The sequence below is a fragment of the Solea solea genome, chromosome 4, assembly GCF_958295425.1.
Source record: "Solea solea chromosome 4, fSolSol10.1, whole genome shotgun sequence".
Lineage (NCBI taxonomy): Eukaryota > Metazoa > Chordata > Actinopteri > Pleuronectiformes > Soleidae > Solea > Solea solea.
Window position 1 is genome coordinate 2,859,173 of NC_081137.1, and position 25,930 is coordinate 2,885,102.

At 41.0% G+C, this 25,930-nt stretch overlaps 1 protein-coding gene across 1 annotated transcript in view; it reads left to right on the forward strand.

Annotated features, from left to right (window-relative positions):
- vps37d (VPS37D subunit of ESCRT-I) overlaps positions 1 to 21,756 on the forward strand; it is a 29,322-nt gene extending 7,566 nt beyond the window's left edge. The window contains exons 3-4 of the mRNA XM_058627860.1: positions 13,116 to 13,198; positions 20,607 to 21,756. Of these exons, the coding sequence (XP_058483843.1) occupies positions 13,116 to 13,198; positions 20,607 to 21,146 (623 nt within the window). The 3' untranslated portion in view covers positions 21,147 to 21,756. The remainder of the gene's footprint in view (positions 1 to 13,115; positions 13,199 to 20,606) is intronic.
- Positions 21,757 to 25,930: the final 4,174 nt, after the last annotated feature.

Genomic DNA, 25,930 nt, shown 5'->3' on the forward strand with positions numbered 1-25,930 from the left:
GAGCATATCAAGTGCCAGCAGGAAGCTTCCAGCAGTTGTCAAGGAATTTGCAGGGTGAAAAAGGGGGCCTTGTCTTTGTTTAGGCAAGTCAAGCTTGTGACGAGGCAGCCACAGGGCAGCGCCGGAGGATGTCGTCTAAGCTTCGGCCTGAAATCTAAAAGCCTCACGGGCAAACTGTAGGAAATTCCTCGCGCTCGTACAGCAGAGCCAAGCCGAGAGCAGGTGATAAAGTAAATCTCTCCGCCTTCATTTCCCGACATATTGTCAACTGCTGCTTGTGTTAAACCGCGAGTGTGAGCTTTAACGGAGCAGCTCTAAGTGCCGGGTTCTACCCTCGTCAAAAGACATCGCCACATTTCTGCATCAGCTGCCGGCCACTGATCGAAGTTGGGAGGAATGTTAAACTTCCTGTCAGTGTGTGTGTGTGTGTGTGTGTGTGTGTGTGTGTGTGTGTGTGTGTGTGTGTGCTGTCCCGCCACCCCAGCAAAGCAGGATGGGCGGGGGTCCGTCCTTCCTCTGCTAAACATCTGATTCTCGTTTGGTGCGACAAGGAAAGAGGAGGGTGAAAAAGGAAAAAAAAGAAAAACGGTGAATGAAGATGCTTTTCTGAGAGGAGTAAACTGAGCAGAGATCAAGGCCGACAGCTGTATTGTTTCATACATCCTGCGACCAGTGGAAGCTGGCAGAGTGAGTTGTGTCTCCCAGGTGGCGTCGAGGCCTTGAGTTGTTCTTGACATCCACTCCAGTTTCTCACAGATTTTGTTGGCGTCAGAGTTTCTCTGTTTCTTCCTGCTACTGCACTTTGGCTCCGACGTTTAGACTTTTGAATCGGGACGTCAGCTGATTTCCTCATCAGGAGTCAGGACTCGTACTCTCTCGTCCAATTTTAAAATGTAATTGTCTCTGTTGGAGAGGTCCACCGGTGGCTTGTCATTTTATTAAAACATAAGCGTTGGCTGATTTATAACGTATGAATGAATATTGATAAGTTACTCAAACTTTATTGGTTCATCCGGCTAGTGTTGCAGTAAATATACCACAATAAAACAGCTAAATCCAGAACGTTCCCAAGACTGTAACCGAGTCAAGACCATGATCAAGACCACAGTTGACCCAAGACCAAGACCTTTAGTTACCTGGTTTTAGGGTTAGAGTTGGGTTTAGGTCAGGGTAGGGTTAAGCACTGAACTGTGATGGTTAAGCTCAGGGTAAGGGGCTCGGGAATACGTTATGTCCTCACTAAGAATGAATGTGTGTGAATATGCTCAATGGTATCAAGTAATATTCATGTGAGCATGATTTTTGGGGAAAACGACAGCCATCCTTTAGTTTTGTCAAATCTTAAAGCGGAAGTATCACAGAATATTCTGCATTGCTGCTCTGTCTCGTCCACACTGCAGATGGAAAAGGCTTCACTGAGCACAGACTCACTCTCTCTCTCCTTTTTTCATTATTTCATCCCCTTCGCCGACTGTGCATCTGTGATATCCTAATATAAACAAAATTTCTCTAAAGCATGGAGATTTAATCTCGGAGATACTCAAAGTGATAAAAATCCGTTAAGACTACTTGCTTAGTCGAGGCCCACATACATATTTTTTCACGCTCCAATGGATAAAGACAGTAGATCACTGTGAGATATTTACAGCGCAGCTGCAGTGCTATTTAAAACATCAATACGTGCTGTCAAATTGAGTGTCACTGATAAGAAATCAAAGAGCTGCTTTCCAGACTTTTTTGGCTCTTGATGATATCCAGTGAAAGATGTACAGTATGTTAAGAGGTTCAAACCAGACTTCACTGCAGCCAGAAACAGTTTTTGAGTCACGTCCACGCTCAATGGCACACACCGGCGTTCACAAAACGAGTGGCCAGTGAACTGCTTTTATATTCCCATGCGGCTACTTAAGATTCCTCAGTGGGTGTTAAAATGCAGTGTGTTAGTCGGCTGAAGTGGACGTAGGCGAGATGTGGAAGCTAAACGACATCGACTGAACAGTCGGAGCTCGGCAGCAGTAACCAGACACCGTGTCAAAGTCTGGATTTAGAGGGAAATATGCATGAGGCTGCAGCAATGGAGTCACAACGCAAAATGGTAACACACAAGATGCATCTTGAAAATGACATTATATGGAAGAGACCGACCATTTACAATTTTCAGCATCTCCACCTGTTTTTATTTTAGTTCCTCACATTCTTTTCCATCCCAGACAACTTCACTTCCTGTGTTCTCCCATCATTGACTCGACCTGCTCCTCCTTAATTAGGTTCAGCTGTGTCCTGTTCACTCACCTCAGTCGTTAGCCACCGCTACCCTTTCAGAGCCCCTGGCACACGGGATCGGCTTTTTTATCCTCATGGAACCAGCGTTCTGGGAGCTCTAAAATGCTATTTTTCAGAAAATGTGTCCCAGCCTAAGAAAAAACAAACGGCACCCTTGAGTTTTTATGTGTACAACCAATATGCAACTGTGGGATTTGGGAGAGGTATGAACGTAGGTCTCGGTTTGCTTCAAGTGCCCCATATGAAGGAAGCGGACTACAACACGGGGTGTTGTGAGTACAACGCAGGGCATTGTGGGTAAACACAACCAAAGCACATGCACTTATTCAATAGGTTTGGTTCATTTCACTTAAATGCGAAAGTGTGAAAGCAAACTGGGACCGGCTGAATATTGCAACCTCCAATTGAGGCAAGTCCCCAATCGTACCCAGTCAATAAAAACATGAAAACATATAATTGTTTGTCTATTTTTGTGACTTAGGTGAAGATCAGATCCCATTTTATGACCAATTTATGCAGAAATCCAGATCATTTCTCAGGGTTAGCATACATTTCTTGCAAATGTACAACCAATAGGCAACTTTGGGAAAATGATGATGTCATAGTGCCACCTCTCTTACTGTCACACATTTTCGTTGTTGTTGTCATCGTTAGTTGTATTTCTATGGCAGTGTTACAGCGCCACAGCTATTGTATTGCTTTCCCAAAGTTGCATATTGGTTGCACACACAAAACACTTGAAAGACTTACCTTGAAGGACTTTAGAGATATGCATCTATGGCGTCTGTCATTAAAACATTAATCCACTGATAACATCAGTGAACTTTTGATATCAGTGTCAGGTTGAAATTTGAAAGGAAATCAAGACTTGTACCATCATGAAAAACATGAGATATGCCTTTGGCAACTCTGTGACTGCTTCAGCACCATGTGTCAGTTTTATGAGAACAACATCCTGGCATCACTTTAGTCAAAGCATTGTCAATTGTCTGACTGTGGTTCTTCGTTTGATGTCGTTTAGCAGCTGTTGTTTTTTGGCTGTTATGTCTGTGCGCAACACCCAGACTGCACCCTTTGTCTGTTACAGTTCTTCTCCAATCTCCTGTAATCCACAGACCAATCCGTGGTCCTTGTCAAAGGAGCACAAAAGTGCTGAAATTGTGTTCAAAACCAATGTTAAAAATAATAATAAAAAAAGAGTTGAACTTTCACCCACTGGCCAAACAGTAAATTCTCTTTACACCCACGAGTTCAGCACAAACGTGGGTCGGCAGCTGAGGATCCTTTCACAGGACTGTACTTGCTGTGTCTTATTGTCACACCTTTATTTGCGATGTCAGGTGTCGTCATCAAATCGGGATGCCGGGGTTTGTTTCTACTCATCAGACCAAAAGAAGAGGTTTTCATGTTCACTTCCTGTGAGATTGTATCTGTCCACCTCCTCTGTTGTCAGAGAACAAAGTGCATATGTGTCTGTGATGAAGCTTTTCTGTCTGGGACTTTCCATAGTCAGACTGGAATAAAAGGATTACACCCCTTTGAGTCAATGTCAGCAAGTCACTTGTGGTCTCTAAGGGTCTGAAAGATCTGAGTGTTTGTACTTCGGTGTGTGTGTGTGTGTGTGCGCGATACAAACATTTAAGATGTGTTTGTGCTGTCGGGACAGATTCGAAAAGTGAGCCCAGTGTGTGATACATATTTTAAGGAGGATTCAGAGTGAGAGGAGATGCTGAGCGAGTTGCTCATAGTCGGTAGCAGTTCAGTGAAGCTGTCAGACAAAACACAGGTTTAGAGTTTCCATCTATACTGCGGCAGAGACACTTTCAGCTTGGCTGTGCAGCATCTCAGTGAACACAGCTGGCCTCGAGACTTTGCATTGCTTTCATTTGGCTGTTGTTTCTCTTTTGTCCCAAACCATCTAAGTCAATATGAATGAAAGCATAAGGAATAAGAGCTCCGTGTCATCTAAATAAACATTAAAAGCATGTTCAAGCAGCTGCAGTGTGGAATAATGAAGGCAGGAAGTCATACTACGGTCTGGCATTTGGCTTGCAGTGATTATATTTCCATATTCTAGTGTTCACCAGATTGAAACAATAGTCTGACTAAGACACGGCCACGTAACAAGCACTTTCTGATACTTAAACATGAATTAGGTCACGCTCCATACTCTTAATCATATTATGTACACATGTATATGTCTAATTAGATTATAATGTCCAATGTATTGTTTTCACCGTTGTGTGTAATGTAGACGTGAGTCATGATCAGATTAAGCTTGGTAATGGTGCTTTTGCACGCAGCAGGAAGCCATTTCACTTGCTCGACTGTCGTCACCGGATCGTTTGTGTTTACTCTTGATAGTCACAGCCCGTTACTGCTTGCCTGTGGCTAATGCTACACCAAACCAGCAACCAACCAACAACAGCGCAACTGATGACTTTAATCAGGTGGCACATTTTTAAGAATTACCAGGTAATCCAACTTCTTTGCTCATTTTCTTCCAAGCCCTCTCATGAATTTTAGCTCAAGTTTGAGTAATTACACTTGAGCGACTAAAGCGTTTGTGCATGATTCACATCACGGGTAACACAATGTGTTGTCCAGCATAAGTGACCGGTAATTCCATCTTCTCTCATCTTTTTACGACACTGCTGTAAAAATTTGACTTCCCATGTGATGTGGATATACCAGAATTTACTGTAGAAATGGGATTATGGATAAAATATCCTGTTAGCAACTCATGTCAGCATAGATTTGATAATGTCTTAAAGGGCTAAAACAATTACTTGATACATTGATTATTAATCAATTACTAAGAGTCTTCTTTGCTTGATATAACAAATAAATCATTGAACTGAATCATTTTGGTTTGTGGAGAAACAAGACATTTGACAACATTGTTATTTCCAGATTTTCTGACATTTTATGGACCAAACCCTCATAATGTCTTAATCAGAATAAAGGTAAATAGTCTGATTATTGGTGTCCATTGTGTCCGTCTCTTTTGTCCAGACTGAAATATCGTAAAGACCATTGAGTTGATTACAGTGAAGTTTGGTTCAGATGTCCACACGGCCACGACGACGACTCCCAATGGCTTTGATGAACCTTTGACCTTTTCCTATAGTGCCACCATAAGGTTGACATGTGTAGATTTTGTTTGAAATTTAGCTGGTACGACAGACCAGCCACTAATCAGAGGGTTGGTGGTTCAATCTTGTCTTTGGTAAGACACTGAACCCCAAAATCACCCCTGATGTCTGTTCCAATAACGTGTGATTGGCATTAAAAGTCCAAAATTTCACCCGTCCAATACAAACTACAGTGGGTTGCAGCAAAATATCCCCAAAAATATTGGCAGCCACACTAACTCCAGCTGTATCTCATGTTTAATGCTAATCAGTGAATGTGCTTACTCTGAAATGAGCGCTCCAAAAAAAAAAGTGTTTGGCATTGTACGTTGCATGCTTAGCATCAGCTTGTTAATATTCCCTAACTACAGCTTAACACAGCTGCTAGGGTGGCTAATGCTCTTAGTCGCGTTTTTACAGGAATTCCGATGAATGGTTTGTACGCTCCTAATGTGGACGTCCGTGTTTTAAGCCTGGAGAGAAAGAGCTGTCAGAATTTGGCGGAATTGGCCAATGTTGTGAAGGGAGAGAGAAAAGAGGAAACTATAAATCCTAAAGGGGAACTCAAGTGTCAATGTAGCATGAAAAAGAAGGGAAAGGATGAGTTCAGTTAATTGTCCTGGAGGCGGTTTCATATTGGATTCAATGGTAAAAGTGTTCCTCTACAGTCGAGGTGCAATGATTTATTGGTTGGACTGATATTTGTCATTTTCATCCATCTGCACTAACTGATTATTGTGTTAATCGGCCAATTCATCCAAATTTCATCCCCAAACATCTTTTTTTTTACTTATAGAAAACCCATATCTGTTATCCTCTACAGATTATAATACTTTAACTGAGCATCAAGACAATGCCTGCTCTCTTCCACACGACCATAGAAAATCTTTGTACCTGGATCGGATATCCAGGTACAAAGCTGCTGCAGGTTTTGTCCTTGCACTGGTCATACAGGCCTCAGTAGACATCGTGCTCATGCTGAACATCAGCCCTTTCCTGACCAACTGTGGAGTGAAGAGGGACACAGATGAAAGCATATGGGGACTAGTTCTTTCCAAATGGGAAGAAAACAGGAAAAAGTCCCTTAAATAGACTGATTATAAATCTGTCAGATTGGAGAAATGTGGGTTCTGGCATTAGACAGCAGAGCTGATCCCATGAGCAGCACTGACCATGACTGAACAGACACAGGAAAGCTCATCAAACCTCGGAACAACGGGACGTCAAAGGAAATAAGATGTCATGGTGCTGATCTCACGGTTTGATTTACAGGACTCAGGAGAGCTCTGCACTGAATATAAAAACAGATAAACGCTTCTATTGTCATTTCAGATGAGGCTTTCTCGTAGGAGGAGAGTAATATTGCATTTAAAAACAACACACTGACAAGACCAAGAACTGACTTTAACCAAGACAAGGCAGAGGGAAGCCAAGTGGAGACCAAGCCAAGCCCACTATATTTTTTATGTCCTTCCTTTTGGTCACTCTGGTCTTAGCCTATAAAAGCTTTGATCGTGGATACACTCTGGTCTTGGTCATAATTAGGTTCAGTTCCTTAAGGTTTTGGTCTTGGGTACACTCTGGTCTTGGTTGTCACATTGACTTGGTCTCAAAATCCCTCAAAATTTGCCTCAGCCTTTAAAAATGTCTTGGGTACAATTTGGTCTTGGTCATGATCCAGTCTCATTCCTTAAAAGTCTTTGTCTTTGGTACTTTGGTCATAGTTTTGGTCATGATTCGGTTTCAGTTCTTAAAACTCTTGGCCTGGGGTACACTAAGGTCTTGGTGGTCTTTACTTGGTTTCAGCCTCTAAAAATCTTGGTCTTGGCTACTCTTTGGTCTTGGTCTTCAGCACGATCCACTCTTAGTCCCTGAATGTATTGATCTTGGGTACACCGTGGTCTTTGTCATCGTCAGCCCTCAGAAGGCTTACCCCTAGTCATGATTCAGTCTTGGTCCCTAAAGATCTTGGTCTTGGGTATACTGTGGTCTTGGTCATCGTGACTTGGTTACAGTCTTGGGTACATTTTTGGTTTTTAAGTGTGGTCTTCACTGAAACACGAGTAGCTAGTTTGGCCGATACCCACCCCTGCATGACCTTTAAAAAGGCCAGTGTTACTCCCAGTTCGCAGCTCATCACAGCTGTGAAGCTGTAATCACACTTGCTGTAGATTTAACACGGACTCTCTCAGTCTCTCAGGTTTTTATGTGCGACAAACGTGAGCACAGAGCGCTGCAGGGTTGTAATTCACTGCTGACTCCCAAGCCTCGGATACATCCATGCCCTGCATGGCCCCAACTGTAAAACCATGACCTATGTGTGTATAATCAGTCGCAGAATGCCTGCCCAGCATGTTAAAGTGCATTTATTCACTTGATTTTTCACAGCTATCCAGCACAGTAGAGTACGCAGCTTTTCGGGGGGGGGGGCTGGGGGAATGGTATTTCTCATTCTTGATTTACAACATCTCCATGTTTGTGTTGTTTCCAGCTGGCGCTGGTTCAGTCAGTCTAGCAGCCTATGACCAGGGACAGTATTGGCCACAGGTGACCTCATTGTTTACCTTTCCAGATCAAGTATTTAATGTTTTTATTCACTCACTCAATGTTTTCTGCTAAGACAGGCAGCTGTTTTTCAGCAACAAAGCCAAAGAAAACCAATGTTTCCTTCCGCTACACACAAACTGTGCACAGTGAGGGAACATAGAGGAGCATTTAGCAGCTGAAGACGCAGATATTTCCCTCAGGGGTTTGTAGGGAACAAAAACAGAAGCAATATCAGACTGAAGGATGATGATGTGTCGACTTGTTTTTCACGACCCTAAAGGCAGACAAACAGTCGAGAGTCTCATTCCTAGATCATTAAATGGTAAGATTTTACGATAGATATGATAGATATATGACATGTGCTCTTCATGTATGACATACTTTTATCTCTGAAAGTCTGCACGCTTGTGTGTAATGTCTGTCTTTCTTTTTAGTTGTAGGTAGTTGTGAACAATGTTAAAATCTCTCTCTGACCTGAGCTGTCTTGTGATTGGTCAAATATGCAATCATTGATCAATATTGTCATAGCAGTAAATGGTAACAAATATGCAGGAGACTAAGGATGGATTTTAAAGTTTAATAGAAAGTGCCTTGTCCCCAGTTGTTAGACCTTTATAACGTTTCTTTAAAAATCAATTCGATTTTTAACAAACTGCTAAAATTCAAGAAGCAAAATCAAATTGGACACAAATTATTATTCAAAGCATATTTTGACAGGCACATGCTGCATGGAGGGGATTTTTAAATGATGGCATTTTTGGCTTTTTAAATTGAAGCTTCTGTTAAACATTCATGTAAATATCTGACCTTTAATGAGTGACACAAACCCAGGCATGATGTGCATATGAATCGAGTTATAAATAATGTACAAGTCAGGTCAGGCTTTGCTGTATTGTACGTGACCTTTCAACATGGATTCCCTAATTAAGTTACATAATGACAGAAGTCTTAAGGGTCTATCATCAGCAGTTCACGTGCCAAAATGAAGCTTTGCACCGTCTCTATTTGAATTCATTCATTTATTTTGAATTCACTGATAGTGTAAAATGTGGAAAGCGACAGCTGTAACTATGTAAAGTGTATTTTTGCCTAATTCTTTATAATAAACAAGCTGTTGATATGATAGGTAACTGAACGCAGCTGCAGTGACGTGGATACAAATGGTCTGATTTCAGTGTTTGTTTAACCTTCACTCCTCGTGTTGTATCTCAGAGTTGACTGGGAGACTCTGGCGAGGTTCATTAACACATGGACATCAGCTGTTTGGCTGGGAGGCTGCTGCTCAGCGCACCGTGCGTTCACAGCGACTGTCACATCGATCAGCGCCTCGCACGGCGAGACTCCTCCGAGACGATGTAGGTTTTGACTTCACATTGTCTCAGCTCACACATGAAAAGGTTCTGACGCTGACCCTGACCGGACCGGACACTTTGACAGTCGGGGGATTTGAGGGGTGTCGGTGCCCGATGGAGGATTCAATCATTTTGTCACGGGAAGAGTCTCTTTGGTGCTTTTAATGACTGCATGCCCATCACAGCACAACGGGAGGACTTTTGGACGAGTGTTCAGTCCGGTCTGGAGTTCACAGAGTGCAGGACTGAAACATGAGAGCAGACCTGGCAACTTTAAAGGACGTGAGACCGAAAATAAAACAGAGAGACCTCCAGTCTATAAATATGTTCTGTGTTGAAAGAAATATCGAACTGTGGGTGGTACTCTGCTTCTGAAACACTTTTTATTATATTTGTTGGATATGGTTCCAAAAACATGCTTAAACATTTAGCAAAGGAAATGTCTAAAATCTCAATATTTAAAAGAGATTCAATCTTGCATTTCATGATTTTTTTTACTACTTTAAAAAAATGAAACTTTTACAAAGACATTTAAGCTGATGCATTTACCACGTTGCTATTATAACGCTCCAACTGTGTGGAATACTTTTGCAGCCCTCACTTATGTCCTGGTCACATGACATTTGTCATAACGGCATGTTCCATTTGCTTAGTGAAGCATTCACGTCACGTTTATGAGGGTTTGAATCGCCTCCGTTAATCTAAGTCAACCTTCGCAACACGGACCTAAAGCGTTACACACCCCCTGAGGGAATCGACGGTATGTAAACTATGTTATGAGCCTGTAACAAAGCACAGGAAACAAACATTGCATGTAGACAATCAAAACGGGAATTTAAAAAATGTAATGAGTTATTATGACATAAAACCAATGATCCTAAAAATGGCAGAACCCGCTGTGCAATCGAATTGTGACCTTAAAATTGAAAATCAAATCAAATTGAGGATTTGGAGACACTAGACGTTTTATCTGCAGAGACAACCTGGAGACGACCTGTACCTGATAGATGTGATAGATGCAGATGCACACAACAATAGCACAAAGATGCTGTCGCTGTGCATATGACGTGGTTTGTGTTTGGTGTACAGTACAGTCACGTGTAGAAGTGCCTCGACGCTTCATTGTCTCATATCCACTCCCAGACACAGTGAGTTACACCAACAGCAACACCATGCCCTCGTTTGGTTCAACGTCAGGCACCGCTGGCCCTCAGGTTCTTCTGCCTCCACGTCATCTCCACCTCCTCAAATGTAGGGCACATGCGGCTTCTCTGTTTGCTTGGCTGTCACCTCACATTACTCCCCCATCTCCCAACAGCTGCAGCGCGGGGTCATGGAGAAGGCCCCTCCTTAGTGCACGCTTGCGTTTTTTACTACAGCCGATTTGATTTTCACGCAGCGACTGTCCACCACGCGAGAAGCATGGATTATTAATGTTGAGTTGCTGCCGTCCGAGAAAGCAGAACCTACTGTCGTGTTCATTCAGCCTTGAACCAGACATTTGGTGCAGCCATTATGTTTTTTTTCAGTTTGTCTGAGATCCAGCTGACTTACTTGATGGCCAAACCACATCATCGTGCTTCACTGACAAGCAGGGAACATTTAGAGTGAACATCTTGAGGTGCAGCCGCCTGCACACACTGTCCATTTTCTCTGTATCTGTCAGATGGGAGGGGGGGTAGAGATTTCCCTGGAGGGTTCACAGTTTATTGGAGTCGTCACTGTGACCTTTATTTGCCCCTCAGTTTCCACTGAACCCACTCAGACTTGCAGGGAGCGGGGGGGGGGTTAGCGTGGCTGTCACAACGTCTCCTCGCAGGGACAAGACACACTTTCCAGTCAGCTGGGTCAGATTTGTATGTAATGATGAGCGACCGCCGTTCCCCAGGAGGTGAACAGATGCTGCGCTTGTGCTCTGCGCTGAACGCATATTTAGACAGAACGGGCACAGGATGTGCTCGTCTCCACTTGTTCACATTAGGCCTTTTTAGCACGGAGCTTTAGTGGCACTTCCTGTATGTAAGCAAGTGTTTATGTTATTTTTCAACAGGAAATTGCATATTCTCCGTTTTGGAAGTAACCTCAGTGGACATTGTTCTTGCTGCCTGAAACTTGAAATGTCCACTTGAGCCAGTGTTGGCTGATACTTACACTAATGCGCCATGTTTTAGGTGTTATACTGCTCTTAAACACGGGATTGATTCAAGAAATGACTTCAAATACACCAAAAACAGAGAGGAAGACATGGATCATGAGCAAAAACGTGATGTTTAGTGATTTAAGCGTTAGAGAGGTGGCGCTTTGACATTATTGTTTTCCCAAAGTTGCGTATTGGTTGTTGACATGAAAATGCAAGGTTGAGATTTTAAGATTTTCTTTACTCTGGGAGACGTTTTCTAAAAAAGTGTTTTCCAACAACACCGGTTCTGTGTTGATAAAAAGCTGATAAGGTACAAACTCTTTGTGGATTCTCCTCAAGTCTTTCTCTGAAGTTGTAGTAACTTAAATATGAATTGCCCAAACTTCGCATGTTTGAACGGAGTCGTAGCCCGAGGACACCTACATGTTCATATTGTGACACAGATATCGCGTCACAGGGTCACACAGTGGACACAGGAAGTGTTCGACATGTGCATCCTGTGGTTTCAACAACTAAAACTATGACAAATCAAATTAAAAGCCACATCTTAAAGAATAAATCCATTTTAGGACAGCATAAAGGTTTTTCAGCGCTTTTCACAGGAATGTGAAAAGAGGAGAATTTGACAGCAGGATAATGGCAGACAGTGAAGAAATGACCTATTTGTGTCACATAGTTTATAAATAGATTATTGCAGAATCACTTTATTGTGATGTTAACGTTGTCGAAGGCCATGTTGCACCATACTATTCCTACCTCTTGTACTTATTATCTTACCACGTATTTTGTGTCTTGTGTTATCGGGGTTTCAGTAAGAATACACTCGATGAGCTATTACCACTCTCTGTGTTCGAATAACCTATCAATATACAGTCAATCGCTATCTCTTCAGTGATAAAAATGACCAATATATTGACAAGAATAGAAGAAAAAGTCCGTTTTAATCAGTGTTTTCCCTCCGTTTGCTGAACTCTCGTGTCACAGTCATGTTGTCAGTCATGTGACCACTCCACCGTCTCTGATGTAATGTTGGTTTAAATGTTCTGTGGCAGGTTTTATTACATGCGGTGTCTTGTGCGGGTTTTTACGAGCTGCTGCCTTAATCTTTTTGTTTAAGGCTCCCTGCTTTTTATTTCATTTCAGAAGATATAAATAATTCAAATGTGGCAGCTGTATGTGTGTGTGTGTGTGTGCTCATGAATAGCGACCTCCTGGGCTTTCTTGGCGAGGCACAAGGTCAAAGAACGCTCGAGGAAAAGCATTTATTCTTAATTATTCTTTTGTTTTTGTATTAATCTGCTGAAGGCTGAGAATCTCAATGGAGTATCCGGGACAGAAATATGAGAAGACAGTAAAAATGAGACTTTAAAGGCGAATTTCAGTCTCGTGGTCAAACACAAGTAAGACCAGTTTCCCAAAATAGCTCAAAGTTGAGTATTTACAGCCCCTGTTTTCCAGAAACCGTCCACCCCATCACCACCACCACCATCATCATCTTCTAGTCAGCACATACGCTGATGAGAAGATGGTTAAAGCTCTTCTTTGTGATTTGGAAAATAATTTTCTCTGCTGCGGTTCGCTGGGTTTTTTTTTTTTCTTCTCCCAGCTCCAGTGAGGTCATCCCTCATCATCCACCCCTTTATTTGTCTGTCGTTGCAGAGGCCCGCGTCCAGAAGCACAGCCTGCAGACGGCGCAGAACCTCCTGCAGGAGGAGGTGGCACGCGCCGAGGAGCATTCAGAGGTAAAGAAAAACATCATCACACTGCTGTAGTCGATTCCTGAAAAGCCTGCAGTCTCACCGGCAGCCCACCCACCTCTGTGCAACCTGATCCCAGAAGACATGAGGAATATACATACACACGACCAACATCGGAGAGAATTAGCCATCACAGCAGTCTCTGTAGAGGCCATTATGCACAGGATATTGAACATGTGGTCTGTCACTGCTGCCCTCAGATGTTTTAAGCATTTACAAACATAAAGAAAAACAGCAGTCGCATCTTTTCCCTGTTAACATTCAGAGCAGCTTCAGATTCTTCATGAGGTCGAAGCAGATTAGTTCTGCATGTGTCCCCGTCGCACTAAATACCGGTCAGATTGTTTGAACAGTTGGCTCCTGCTATTAAGTCTATTTTTTGATTTACTGGAGTCGAAAACTCAGAGGAGCCACAGCGGCAAAAACAATTAAGCTTGAAGATGAAGCAGAAGAAGACGAAACACAAGAGCAGCAACATTTTCAATTTCATCTGGTTTAGGATCGCATCTGATGATTATTTTCATAATCTTGATGAATCCATCAGTTGTTTGATCCGTTAAAATGTCAGGAGATTTTCTTTACTGATGTTTCCCAAATGGCCACAAACCAAATGTATTCAGTTTTGATGAATTCTTTGTTATATGGAGCAAAGAAAACCAGAAAATATTTACATTTAAGAAGCTGAAAAAGAAAAAAACCAAACATTTAAACAATTATCTAAATAGTTGCAGATTAACTATTACAGATTATGCACACTCGGGCTCCAATGACGAGTCATTTAATCGATTATTACACGTTCTGTGATTTCAGCTTCTTAAATGTGAATATTTACTGCTTTCTTTGCTTCTTTATGACAAAGAAACTGAATATTGTTCAAGGATGTTGTCATTTTTACCTTTTTCACCAATTGTTTTGACATTTTAAGGACAAACTAATCAGAAAATTAGGCAAAGGCAAATTCATTTGAACAGCAGATTATTGTACACACAGGTCATTTAATGTGTTTTACAGACGTACAGAAGCACAGAGACACAAAACATAAAATCCTGAAAGAATGATTACAAACAGATAAATTAAAACATGTCATAAGATTTATTCTATATTTTGCCTACATTCTGTTTCTGTCTTTATTTTTATTCCTTCCTGCTCTTTTATTACACTCTGTTTTCCCAGTGGGGGATCAATAAAAGTGCATATCGTCTTATTAATCATTAATCACAAAAGCGAGCTTGAGGACGTTCCGCGTCGGAGTGAGAACAGTGTTGGTTTTGTTTTGAGCAGCACAATCATCATGTGTTCCTCTGCTACCAGACGCTGACATGTTCCTTTGGCCTTAATCAGAGCAGTGAGGGAGTTTAGTTTTGCTCACAGATGAAATCCACTCTGCTGCTACTCCTCCTCCTCCTCCTCCTCCTCTTCCTCCTCTTCCTTCCCCTCCTGGCTGGAATTGATCTGCTCCCCTCCTCCACATCTCATGGCTCCAATCAATAACCTCCTCCCTCAGTCTTTGGAGCAGCTGTCTGCTGATTGATTAAGGAAAACCCAGCACAAGCCAAACAAGCAGCCTGAGTGAATGTTAAAGAAAACACCTCTAACCCAGACGCGTTAGTAAATATTCCACTGAGGTGTGGGCTGTTCTATACCTTCTGTTAAAGCTGTAGTGGGCAGCATCACCGGAGAAAACAAACAGCTGTTTGTTGAGTCTCAACCCCCAAGTGGTTAAATACTAAAACCTGGTTTATATTCGCTGCAATGCATCCAGAGCAAAACTGCAAACAGGAGCAGGTTTAAGATAATATTGGCTTTTTATCCACATGGAACCAGTATTTGAGGAGCCCTTTAATGCTTTTTGCTTTGGAAAATGGATGTTCATGTTATGTTTACAACCAATACTCAAATTGGCCAAACCAATTAATCGGTCTACGTCTTGTAGAAAGAAAGAAAATAGATTGTAGAGGGAAAGTTCTGTTTCTGCGAGGATAAGGCCTGAGTCTAGAGGAGGAGCAGAGGTTTAGTTCTCGCCCAGATTACAGGATTTACATTACACCGAAAGAAGAATATGGAATTATTGATCAATATGACCAAAAATATGTCGCCTACTGAAGTTCTAAGCTACCCCTAAACAAGATGGACATGCAGACTCATTTATATTGCGACATTTTTCAATTTTTGCAAAGATAGTACAATTAATTGATTACTAAATCAATTAGCAGCTACTTTGATAATCGGTTTGAATGTTTTTTAATTAATTTAGTTCATTTCTTTGGTCCATATAACAAATAAATCATTTCAACAAAACAAGACATTTGAGAACATCACCACTTTGATGTTTGGGAAACAATGATCCACATTTTCTAACGTCGTATGGACCAAACAACTCATCGATTAAACGGAAAAACAAGCAACAAATTAATCAATAATGAAAATAAGACAAAATAGTGTGGGTCTGTGTGTAAGTTGAACCAAGTCTTTGTGATTTAGTCTTAACACAAGGACAAAGATCTCATTTCAGATCGAACACACAGTCTCTGTCGCTCGAGTAGAAAATCTTTCCCCCATTTTCTCGTTCTTGTAGCGTAAAAAAGAATCTGGAGGAGCATATTTTAGTTTTGCGTCAGAAGGAAATCCTCACCTTTTGAAAACCTCCAGCGTCTTCTTCACCTGTCGCCTGAAGTCAAACAAAGCTCCCAGGTTCGGAGGATTCCTCAAACGTGAACGCAGAGAAATGTTGATGACAGGAAACAAAACTGGAGCTTGTTGTTTTTCTCTAAGCGTGTACAAATCACTCACAACATGGTTTCTGTTGCTCAAACCCCCTGCAGCCTCCAAAGAGCTTGTTTTATTTAAGTTGAGCGGAAAAGAGCTGAACCGGGTTCTCACACACACACACATTCTCATATTTCTGTCCATTTCAAGAGCTCCATTCATTTGGACAGTCTACCCAAGGCCTTATCCACCAACCATAACCTCACCACAATTCAAATCTTAGCCCTAAACTCAACCAGTTCCAGGTTCTGCCTCAGTAGGACCAGGTTTTGGTCTCCTTGAGGACTACTGAAAATCTCAGAAACCTCAGAAAATCGGATTATAAGCACATTTGTTAAATTTGAATGATTAAAAATGGTCAGCTGACTGACGGTCGCATACCATTTTATTCTGAGACCCCAAGGGAAGGATACCAAAGAATGGAATGATAGGGGCTGTTTATTTTGGTACTATTCCTCATGGAAACACACAAAAATAGGTACTGTACCAAACCAAACTGAACCGTTCCACACTATTTTCCTACTGAACAAACATGAGAAGAAGCGACGTTCACCTTCTTTGGTCGCACTTGTATGAGTCCATGTCCACTTGAGGACTCACTCACACATTGGGGTCCTCTCGCTCAAATGAGGACCAACGTTCTCTAACGACGCTGTTTGTCACTGTTTTTTTTACAGAATATTATTGTAAAAGCACAAGTAACAGATGTCACAGTTTAACGACATCCCGTACACAAACAGAGCTGGTTTAGCTACAGTCCTGCTCTATGTCACCCTCTTTTTCTCTCAGTGGTACTGCAGCCTCACAGCAGGAGTCAGTTCTTCTTCTCTACTTCATTTCCTCATCTTTAAGGGATTTTAAATAACGTGTCAGAGCTTTTCTTTGTGTTTTTACGACAAGGTTAAGACACATTTTCAGGACAGAGACGTCTCAGCTGGCTCGCAGAACAAAAACAGTGTAGGAGCAGGTGTAGTTACTCATGAGTGAACGGCAGACTGCTGATTTGGTTTTTATATCATTACAGTGTTTGCAGAGAAGAGAGAAACGGTTTTCCCTCATTACTCCAGTCCTAAGTTGTTCTTAGGACTGTTTTCTAACATATAATGTGCAAAGAAGAGAATCTCATTATTTGCTTTACAGGGACTTAAAATTGACAGCCTCGTTTTTCATCAAAGCTCTGAAACTTCAAAGATTTGAGCTGTTTCACTGCATTTAGAAGCTAATAATTAAGGCATTTCTTGCATAAATCCTGCCATAACCAGATCATCTCTCTCTGTGTGATGAGTTTCATTGAATGGAGTAAACACGAGAGACTGTGGAGAAGGTAGAATTATAGAAAGATTTTAATAAGAGTAAAGCTAACGAAAGGCTCCCTGCACTAATCTAAATAAACGCAACCTCGGGGGAAAGTTTTACCAGAGTTTAATAGCAATTTAATCAGTGAATCAGACACAGATGGTGTACGCTCTCATGTTTGTTTATATAGCTGAAGAAATGTATTAGATTTTAATTTTAAACATATTTGCTTAAATATCCTGTTCTGTCACAGGCAGATACTGACACTGATTAACTACAGTAACAGACAGTAACAGTGAGCCCACACGAGAAGAAACACAACTCATATGATTATTTTCATTGTTTCAATAATCTTTTGATTATTTTTATTCATTAAATGAGTTGTTGTTTGTTCCATAAAATGAGAGAAAATGGTGATAAATGTCAGTGTGTTTTTCCCAAAACCTCAAAATGTCTTGTTTTGTTTAGTGAACATTAGAGCAAAGGAACCACAAAAACCTTAAATTATAAATGTTAGGTCATTAAAAATGAATGTTTGCTCCTGAGTGACAGTTGTATAAACCAATTCATTTTGATTTTAAACAGGTTTTACTGGTAGAATTAAACAAACAGTTGAATGGCCACCAGGGGGCGTCTTAAATGGTTGCAAAATCAACTCAGTTTGCATGGAAATCTATGAGAAAATTATCTTTTACTTCTCACAATATAATTTATAAAGTCATAATTGATTAATCGACTAATTGTTTGGTCCATAAAATGTCATAAAATGTTTCCCAAAAAATATGTTTTAATGATTTCTTTGACGTAATAAGCAAAGAAACCAGAAAATATTTGCATTTAAGACTCTGAAAATTTACAGAGCCTGTTAATTATTTAAAAAACACTCAAACCATTAATTAATCATCAAAATAATAGAATGAATCATTTATAATCAACTAATTGATTGTTGCACATGGATTTAAAGGTCCAGTGTGTAGAATGTTCAGGTCAGCTCTTTGGTGGCCACCATTTTGCACCACAATGGATAAACTATACATCTTTTGAGTTTTGATGCTAACTGAAGGCTACATAGTTCCTCCAACACACTTGGAAGGGAATTGTGAAGTGAGGCATTTTCAGCTGCAACGTGAGACTTCACCAGTAACAGTGTACCGTGCCAAATTTTTACATTCTGTATCTTTAACTCTGTGCGGAACGAGACGTTTTATGAGACATGAGACTTGTGTCCAAACACTGAAGAATGTTTCGCGGTGAAACCCCAGTCATGGTTTATTGTCTAATAAAGTGCATGACGCACAGAGAAGCAGCATCGTTGTGGAGATCCATGTGTGTGTGTGTGTTTCTCTGCCTCGTTTTTTGTTTTTGTTTTATTTCACACACTCGTTCCTCTCGTTCGCCGTCTCTTGGAGTTGGAACGCGACACTTCGGAGTCCGGTCCGTTCGTGTTCACATGAACATTCACAAACTGCCCATAACAGCTGCTGTCGATTGGCAGTCAGGCCAATAAATCCACAGCAACCTGAGGTTGCTTAATGGTGGCCACGCCAGATGGAGAAGCGCTAGCGTCACAGTGGGTGAAGACACAGTGGGAGGCGGAGGTAATAAAGCAGAAACTCCTCTGATCACATGGTAGTGTCGGCTTGACCAGGGGCAAGTGACAATTAATGAGAGGGCAGTGAACGAATTTACCCTTCAACAAAGTCCAATTTAAGCTTTAAATACACCCAAACAATCAAGAATAGTTGCAATAATTGTTCATGTTTATGTTCCTGTCAATGGATGACATGAAACAATTAAACCAAACAAAGAATAACTTCATATTTTCTTACAACAAAATACTGTAAATCCTTTTCTTCTGGTCTGTCGTTTATTTTATGCTTTCTGCTCCCAAAAAAAAACAAGAGTAATTTGTTAGTTGCTGAAAAATCTCCTAATAGCTGTTTGGGTGAATTCCGTCGTCGTCTTAACACATTTGTGTGTTTTTCATCTTCAGTAGTAATTAATGGGCTACGGCAAGAAATATTGAGAATAAACCAACTTTGCTCTTTAAATCACGGGAAAGTCTATTTATTTGTAGCTAATTAATTTTGTTCCCAGTGTTATTTCAAGCTTCACAGACAGTTTGTGGAACAGAACTCAAAGAAAAAAACACAAATATTGAAAATAATAGTGTCAACAAAGCATCACCTGAGGGTTATCTGTGTCCTTATTGGTGTTCTGATACTGTTGTGTCTTTATGGCCAAACAGGTGGCGCTAGTGACACAAGTTGTCTGTTGACACCTTAAAAAAACTAGATAAAGTCCTTTTTTTCCAAGTATTTAAATGAGTATCTCAATCTCCATGTACTTATATACCATGTAAAACATGTTTTGGTTTTTTTTATCAATTGAACTTTATTACACATGGTCGAGTACCTTGAACTACACTGCAGTTCGTCCAGCATGTGCACATGAAATGAAATAAACCAGGTCAGTGGGAGAAATCAGATTATAGTGGACGAGCTCAACACGTTGAGAAGTGAAATAATCGATTAGTCGATCGACAGGAAAAATCTGTGCCAGCTTTTTCTGTATTATATTGACACACATTGAGGATTTCAGTTTTAAAGTAAATCTACTGTAGCTTGTTTATTACTCTGTTGTTCCACACATTTTCTGAAAATGATGAGTTCATCTGAACAAGTGCACTCATATGAGGGCAGGAGCAGATTGTTTTCCCTTGTAATTCACGAGCAAATGCAGTTTTAGTCAATGGTTAATGCACAGCAGCGTGTGGACATTTAAACTAGGTCACAGGGAGCAACTGGGTTACCTACATTTAGAGCCGAAACAATCTATGGACAGGAAAACTCAGTGACCACCATCGTCACAATAAACAATGAGCCACATTTGAATGTATCTCTGCTTTTCATTCCCAGTGCAGTGTAAAACTGAATCACGCTCGACTTCTAAGCAGTCACTGTGGTTTTTCTCGAGGTTTACTTCGCAAATAAAACGTCTGCTCTTTATGTTCCGCTCAGCCAGATGAGGCTTGAACTCGGCTCCTCACATCCTGGGAACAAATACGGAGCGAGATCACACGGCTTTTCAAGCTTTGCCAAATGTAACAGTTGCTGCACATGGACCATTGTTAGCCGTGTAAAACGTTCTTACAGTAAAATATTGTAGCTGACAAACTGTGCCAGAGTCCGTGGGTAAATATCCCAGAGCTTATTAAATCCTCTTTATACTTGGAGGAGTTTGTTTGAACGGCTCCCCCGTGGTCGGACCTCCCTTTGTGTCTCATCCTTCCTTGCTGATCCTGGTTTATTTTGTCTCCACTGCCTCACAGGAGCTGCTGGAGAAGTTCATGGAGGGGAACGTAAGCCTGGATGAGTTCTTGGACTCCTTCCAAAGTTCCAGGAAGACGTATCACATCCGCCGGGCACAAGCGGAGAAGATGCAGGAGATCGCTCAAGCCAAGCGGCAGCAGAGCAAAGCCAAGACCAGGGAGGAGGGCAAAGTTCCAGAGGTGAAGAAGGACTCGGAGCAGCCGAAGGAGCCTCAGCGGCCCAACGGCTTTGTGGCACAGGGACCTTTGAGAGTGTTCCAGGTACGCTACGGCCTCACGCCGGCCATCCTCCTCCCTCACTACCCAGTTTCCCCCCCTGCCTCGGCACCATGTCATCCAAACAGTACTCCTCCACCTGAACCTCACCTGGGACAGACCCACATCCTCAGCCCCAGCAACGCACTCCCAGGACACGGTCAGCCAGTCGGCCTCAGGGTCATCGGACAACTATCAGGGGGCTGGCCGGCTAATGGACGACCGGTAAGACTCCAACAGCTTTACAGGCCAAACCCTCAACAGCCTGAGCCGCCATTCCGGTAAGCAAGAAGAGGGGATGTAGAAGAGGAAGAGGAGGATATGCAGGAGGAGGATGAAAAGCCAGTTTGAGAGGTCTTCCAAGATAAGGAATAACCAAACAGAGGCTGTCGCAAATCGTGATAGCTAAGACTGATCCAGAGGCAGAGAACTCTGCTGGTGTCTGTTTCTGTTCTCCATCCACGGCACGCACACAAAACCATCAGAGCAGAGGCGGGGGGCGACAGTGAGAGCGAGGACAAAAAAACAAGACGAAAAAAACGCTTTTATTTAATTACAACTCAAAACAAGTCTCACATCAAACCTTTTATGTCGCCTTGTTTGCTCATCAGGAAAGAGAAATGGAAATGTGCCGCAAGATGGAACTTTTAACGACCAGTTTATCATTTATTTAACACACGCGAGACAAAGGATTCAAAAAGGAAATTCAATGAAACGCCATCGAGCCTCATCCTTAGTGTTTTTAACGTTTTTTTTTATACTTAACAGTGAGGGATGTGAAGCACACGGTTGTGAAGCACATAAATAACTAACATCCTATTGTTAATTCATACAGCGGAGGCTGGGTGTCTTCACAACAAAGTGATCACATCATTAAAGTGGTGTTTAATGTAAAGCGACTGTTTTTCATCCATCACATGAGACGTTCAGGAACCTGCGCTCCAAGATCAAGAAGGCTGATTTCAAATCATCACAAAGTTCAAACAAAGACATACTGTAAAGCAGAGCAGGAGGTATTTATTATACAGTTGCCAGACTATAGTAACATGTCAAGTGTATTCCCAGTGTCCTGTGTGTGTGCGAGAGTGTGTGCGCGTGTGTGTTATCGTCACAGACGATTACCCAAAGCCTTCTGCCTTCCCGTGCATTCTCGCGATCAGTGTTGCAGCTCACACACCAGTGAGCCTTTTTATTTATTCATGTAAATCCTATTTTAAACGGCTGACTTCAAAGATTCTCGTTTACCGTGCTAAATGAAGAGCCGCGTCTCCTTTTTTCAAGGAATTTAATTCTCCCCACAACTGAGGTGCAGATGGAGGGGAGGATTTAATCTCTGTGAGAATACCAGCGCTCTGCAAAGCCCCCCCTGCAGTCGACCGCGAGGACGTTCCTACCGTTTTTCTGTGTCCTCACCATCCATCATCCATCCTTCAGCATTTAAAGGGAAAAGGCCTTGGATTGTAGTGATAAAGGTTCTGAACATACATTTTGCTCATTAATAACTCATCAAGTGCATGCTTACTACAAGTACATGAAAATGCCTTTTGGAGGCCAGTGCCCAGTTGCATTAAGTACCTTAAAAAAGTCTTTCTACTGTAAAGAAAAAGGAGTTTGGATTTAACTTAACTCGTTATTTAAGTACAGCAATCTTATTGAGGAGCCCCCCTTTTTTATTTTACATTTGGGTGCCAGTTTGCTCATAATTTCCATCTGATTTCATTATTTGTTGGTACAAATGATAAAAGAACATCCTTCTTTTCTTCAAGGTCACACCTCATTTTAAGTATAAATGAAGAAAAACCGAGATGTAAGTGTTTTTGATGATGATATGTAACAAAAAAAAAAACCTGTAAAACTAAAAAAGCCACGTTCTGCAAGATTTCAGTCTGGATCATAATTATTCATTATGATTTGTACTGGACCTTTCTGACACATTTATTCTCTGTCTCCCTGAGAACAGGCGGAACAGATTGGTTGAGCTCGTGTCTGTGCATTTATAAATAATGAACTTAAAACCAGGAAACTGTTAGCTTAGTTTAAACAATGGTATCGGGGGAAACCGCTAGCCTAGCAACGTGCTATGGCAACGCTAGCAGCGCTAAAGGTTAATATTCCAACATGATGTCTTCAAATGTGTTGTTTTACCAACCAAAGGTCCAAAACCTGAATATATTAATGGATTATAATATATTGCGTTATTGCTGACTAGAAACTGCATGTGTAAAGAATTATTTAGGTTTTTGAAGCTGGGTTCAGGGTTTCTATTTGTGTCCAGTCTTTATTATGAGCTAAGCTAACATATTGACATACACAGGATGTTGAATTTTATTAGGTTTGATAAAACTGAGTCATGCTAGCTGTTTCTTTTTGTTTCCAGCCTCAACACTGGAAATATTTTAAGTACATACACTAGATGCTGAAGTTTGATTAAGTTGGACCGTATTTCTCCTGTCTTAATGCTAAGCTAAGCAAACAGCCGCTAGCTGTTGTTGCATATTTATAAAACAAACAGAGAATATGAAACCTTTGATGAAAGTGGGCCATGCTAGCTGTTTCTATTTGTCTCCAATCTTTTCACAAAGTTAAGTTAACAGCTGCTGGATGCACTTTAGAGATTAGAATTGGGTCACACTTTCTACTCTTTATGCTAAGCTAACAGCTGCTGGCTGCAATTTCATATCACAGCACAGACAATGGCTGTCCAACCCTGGTGAAATGAGTTCATACTTTGTACTCTTTATGCAAAGTTAGCGGTTATTTACAGTACAAAGACAGAATGGTAAACGTTGATGTAACTGGGCACAACCTCCAACCAAACATGCAGTTGTGTATCCACTCAGGGTCTTTGGAGAAAAAATAAAAATGTGTTGCTGCGTCTTAACTTGTAGCACAGTCTGGACCCTGGGATTTCGTACCCATGGATCTCATGTTGATATAATCCCTAATCCCCCCATCCACACCTTTTTACAAGCGCATGTCAGAGACGACCATAACGGTGAAATTGTAAAAGAAAATCACCTTGAACATTCCATCATTGCATTAAGATTTGACTGAATTTTGTGATAAATTGTTGTGATAGTGTAACTTCTTGCTTTGTTTTACTGGCGCCACATTTTCCTGCTATTTTCCTGATAATTTAACTAATAATTTCCGAAAGAATGACCTGTAGTTGTTATGCAAATTGTCCTAATAACGGAAAATTCAGGAAATGATAGTTGCTAATTAAAGTAAACTACAACCTAAAATCTTGCAATTTTATGTAAATATATTTCTTGGAAATGTCATTTCAATTTACAGCAAAATACAATGGAATTTTTGGGAAATTATGAGAAATTTTTCCAGGAAATTAGCAAGAAAACAAAGGACGTGTACTTGTTTGCTTGTTTTTAAACAGTGCTGTCAAGCAAAATGCAAAATATTATTATTATTATTATTAGTGTTCAGGCCGGATGATTTATGTAACATTGGACACTGTGTTTGAAATGTAAAGTGCTTGTTTTCTGCAAATGTGTCTGTTTCTATTGTGTCTCTCTTTTCTGTTGGAGATTCACAGCAGCCTTCTTCCACACACACAAACAGCAGCAGTAATAATAATAATAATAATAATAATAACAGGTGAATGAATGTTGCTTTTCAGATTGAAATTCAAATAAAGTGCGACCAAAGGCTCCCAAACAGTTGTGATTTTCATCACGGAGCAGCTCAGATGAAGAAGCTGTGGCTGCGGGCGTTCGTATCAGGTGATTATGAACAACGTCAAAGTCAATCACCGCTGCAGAGAGTCAACGTGAGCTAATAATATCCCGGTCAACTCGTTTCTGTGTCTGTGCCGAGCAACATCAGCGCTGCACTCAAGTATATGTGAGTGGACAGAACATGTCTGTCCGAGTCTTTCAAATTCAAGAGTCAAAGGAAGGAAATGTCACCTTGATGTGTTATGCACATTAAAAATGTGACCACAGTCATTGATTTTTAATGTTTTAATCCTGAGAAAGCACAGATTAGATGAAGTCATGGCTGAGAATACGGAAAGATCTTGGTTTGTACAAATTTGGTTCGAAACAAAAGTACGCAGCATCCGTTTCCCGGTCAACTCGCTCTCATTGGTTATTGGTAATACCAAATACTTACTATTTGAAATTGTGAAAACTAGTGTGTTCAATGGTGTTAAAATCACGTCTGTTTATCCTTCACACTACAGGATAATTTGGCCAAATAATCTGTTCAAATCAGCCACAATTGTCAGAAAAATCGGGCCAATTATCCTCTATTGTGGGGCGTATAGAACCTGATTTCTCTACAAGTTTGGGGAATAACTCACGTTTAAATAATGCATTGTGTTCTTCTGTCTTACTTTTTGGGCATATAATCCGTATCTGTCCTTTTTAACCATCTTTTAGAATAAAAATGATGGTTAACTCAACTGCAGGGGCCTCATGTAAATTATTTGTGGGGATCGATGGAAAAAAAAAATGGAATTAAATTGGTTGAATTTCCAAGTGAAAAGAAGCATTGAGCGCCACAATAAAGCACATTCAGTGGTTACAATTGCTTCCAGTGGCTATTATTAATTCATGATAAAGAGCAAAACGGCACAACGTCTCTTCAGTCTTTGGGGAGAATGTGTTCTGTCTCTCTCACGACGAAGAGAGAAATGCAAATTTTTGTGTCTGTATGCAGAAAACATCAGTGCCGTCTAAACGCGCTCCAAAGACGTCATCAGAGTTTGGAGCAGGCGACACACTTGACTCAAAATACAAGCAATAAATAATCCTTTACATTGTCAGAGAAGCTTATCATCATCGTCAACACTGTACATCACACTGTGTCTGAAATAAGGCAAAACTTGGCAGATAAAGCCACATTTATTTGGGTTGTGTTTTACAGTAAAGTGGGTCATAAATTCACTGGAGGAGTCAAAAATTCCTCAGAGCAAAACAGAAGCAAATAAACAGCTCAAGCTAAAATTCATTTTTTTAAAGTTATACAGCTGATAATTAGTGTTTCCCATCGTTGGGATCTCGGAAGTGGCCACAGGGTTTAAGTTTTCCTGAGAAAGTTAATGGAGA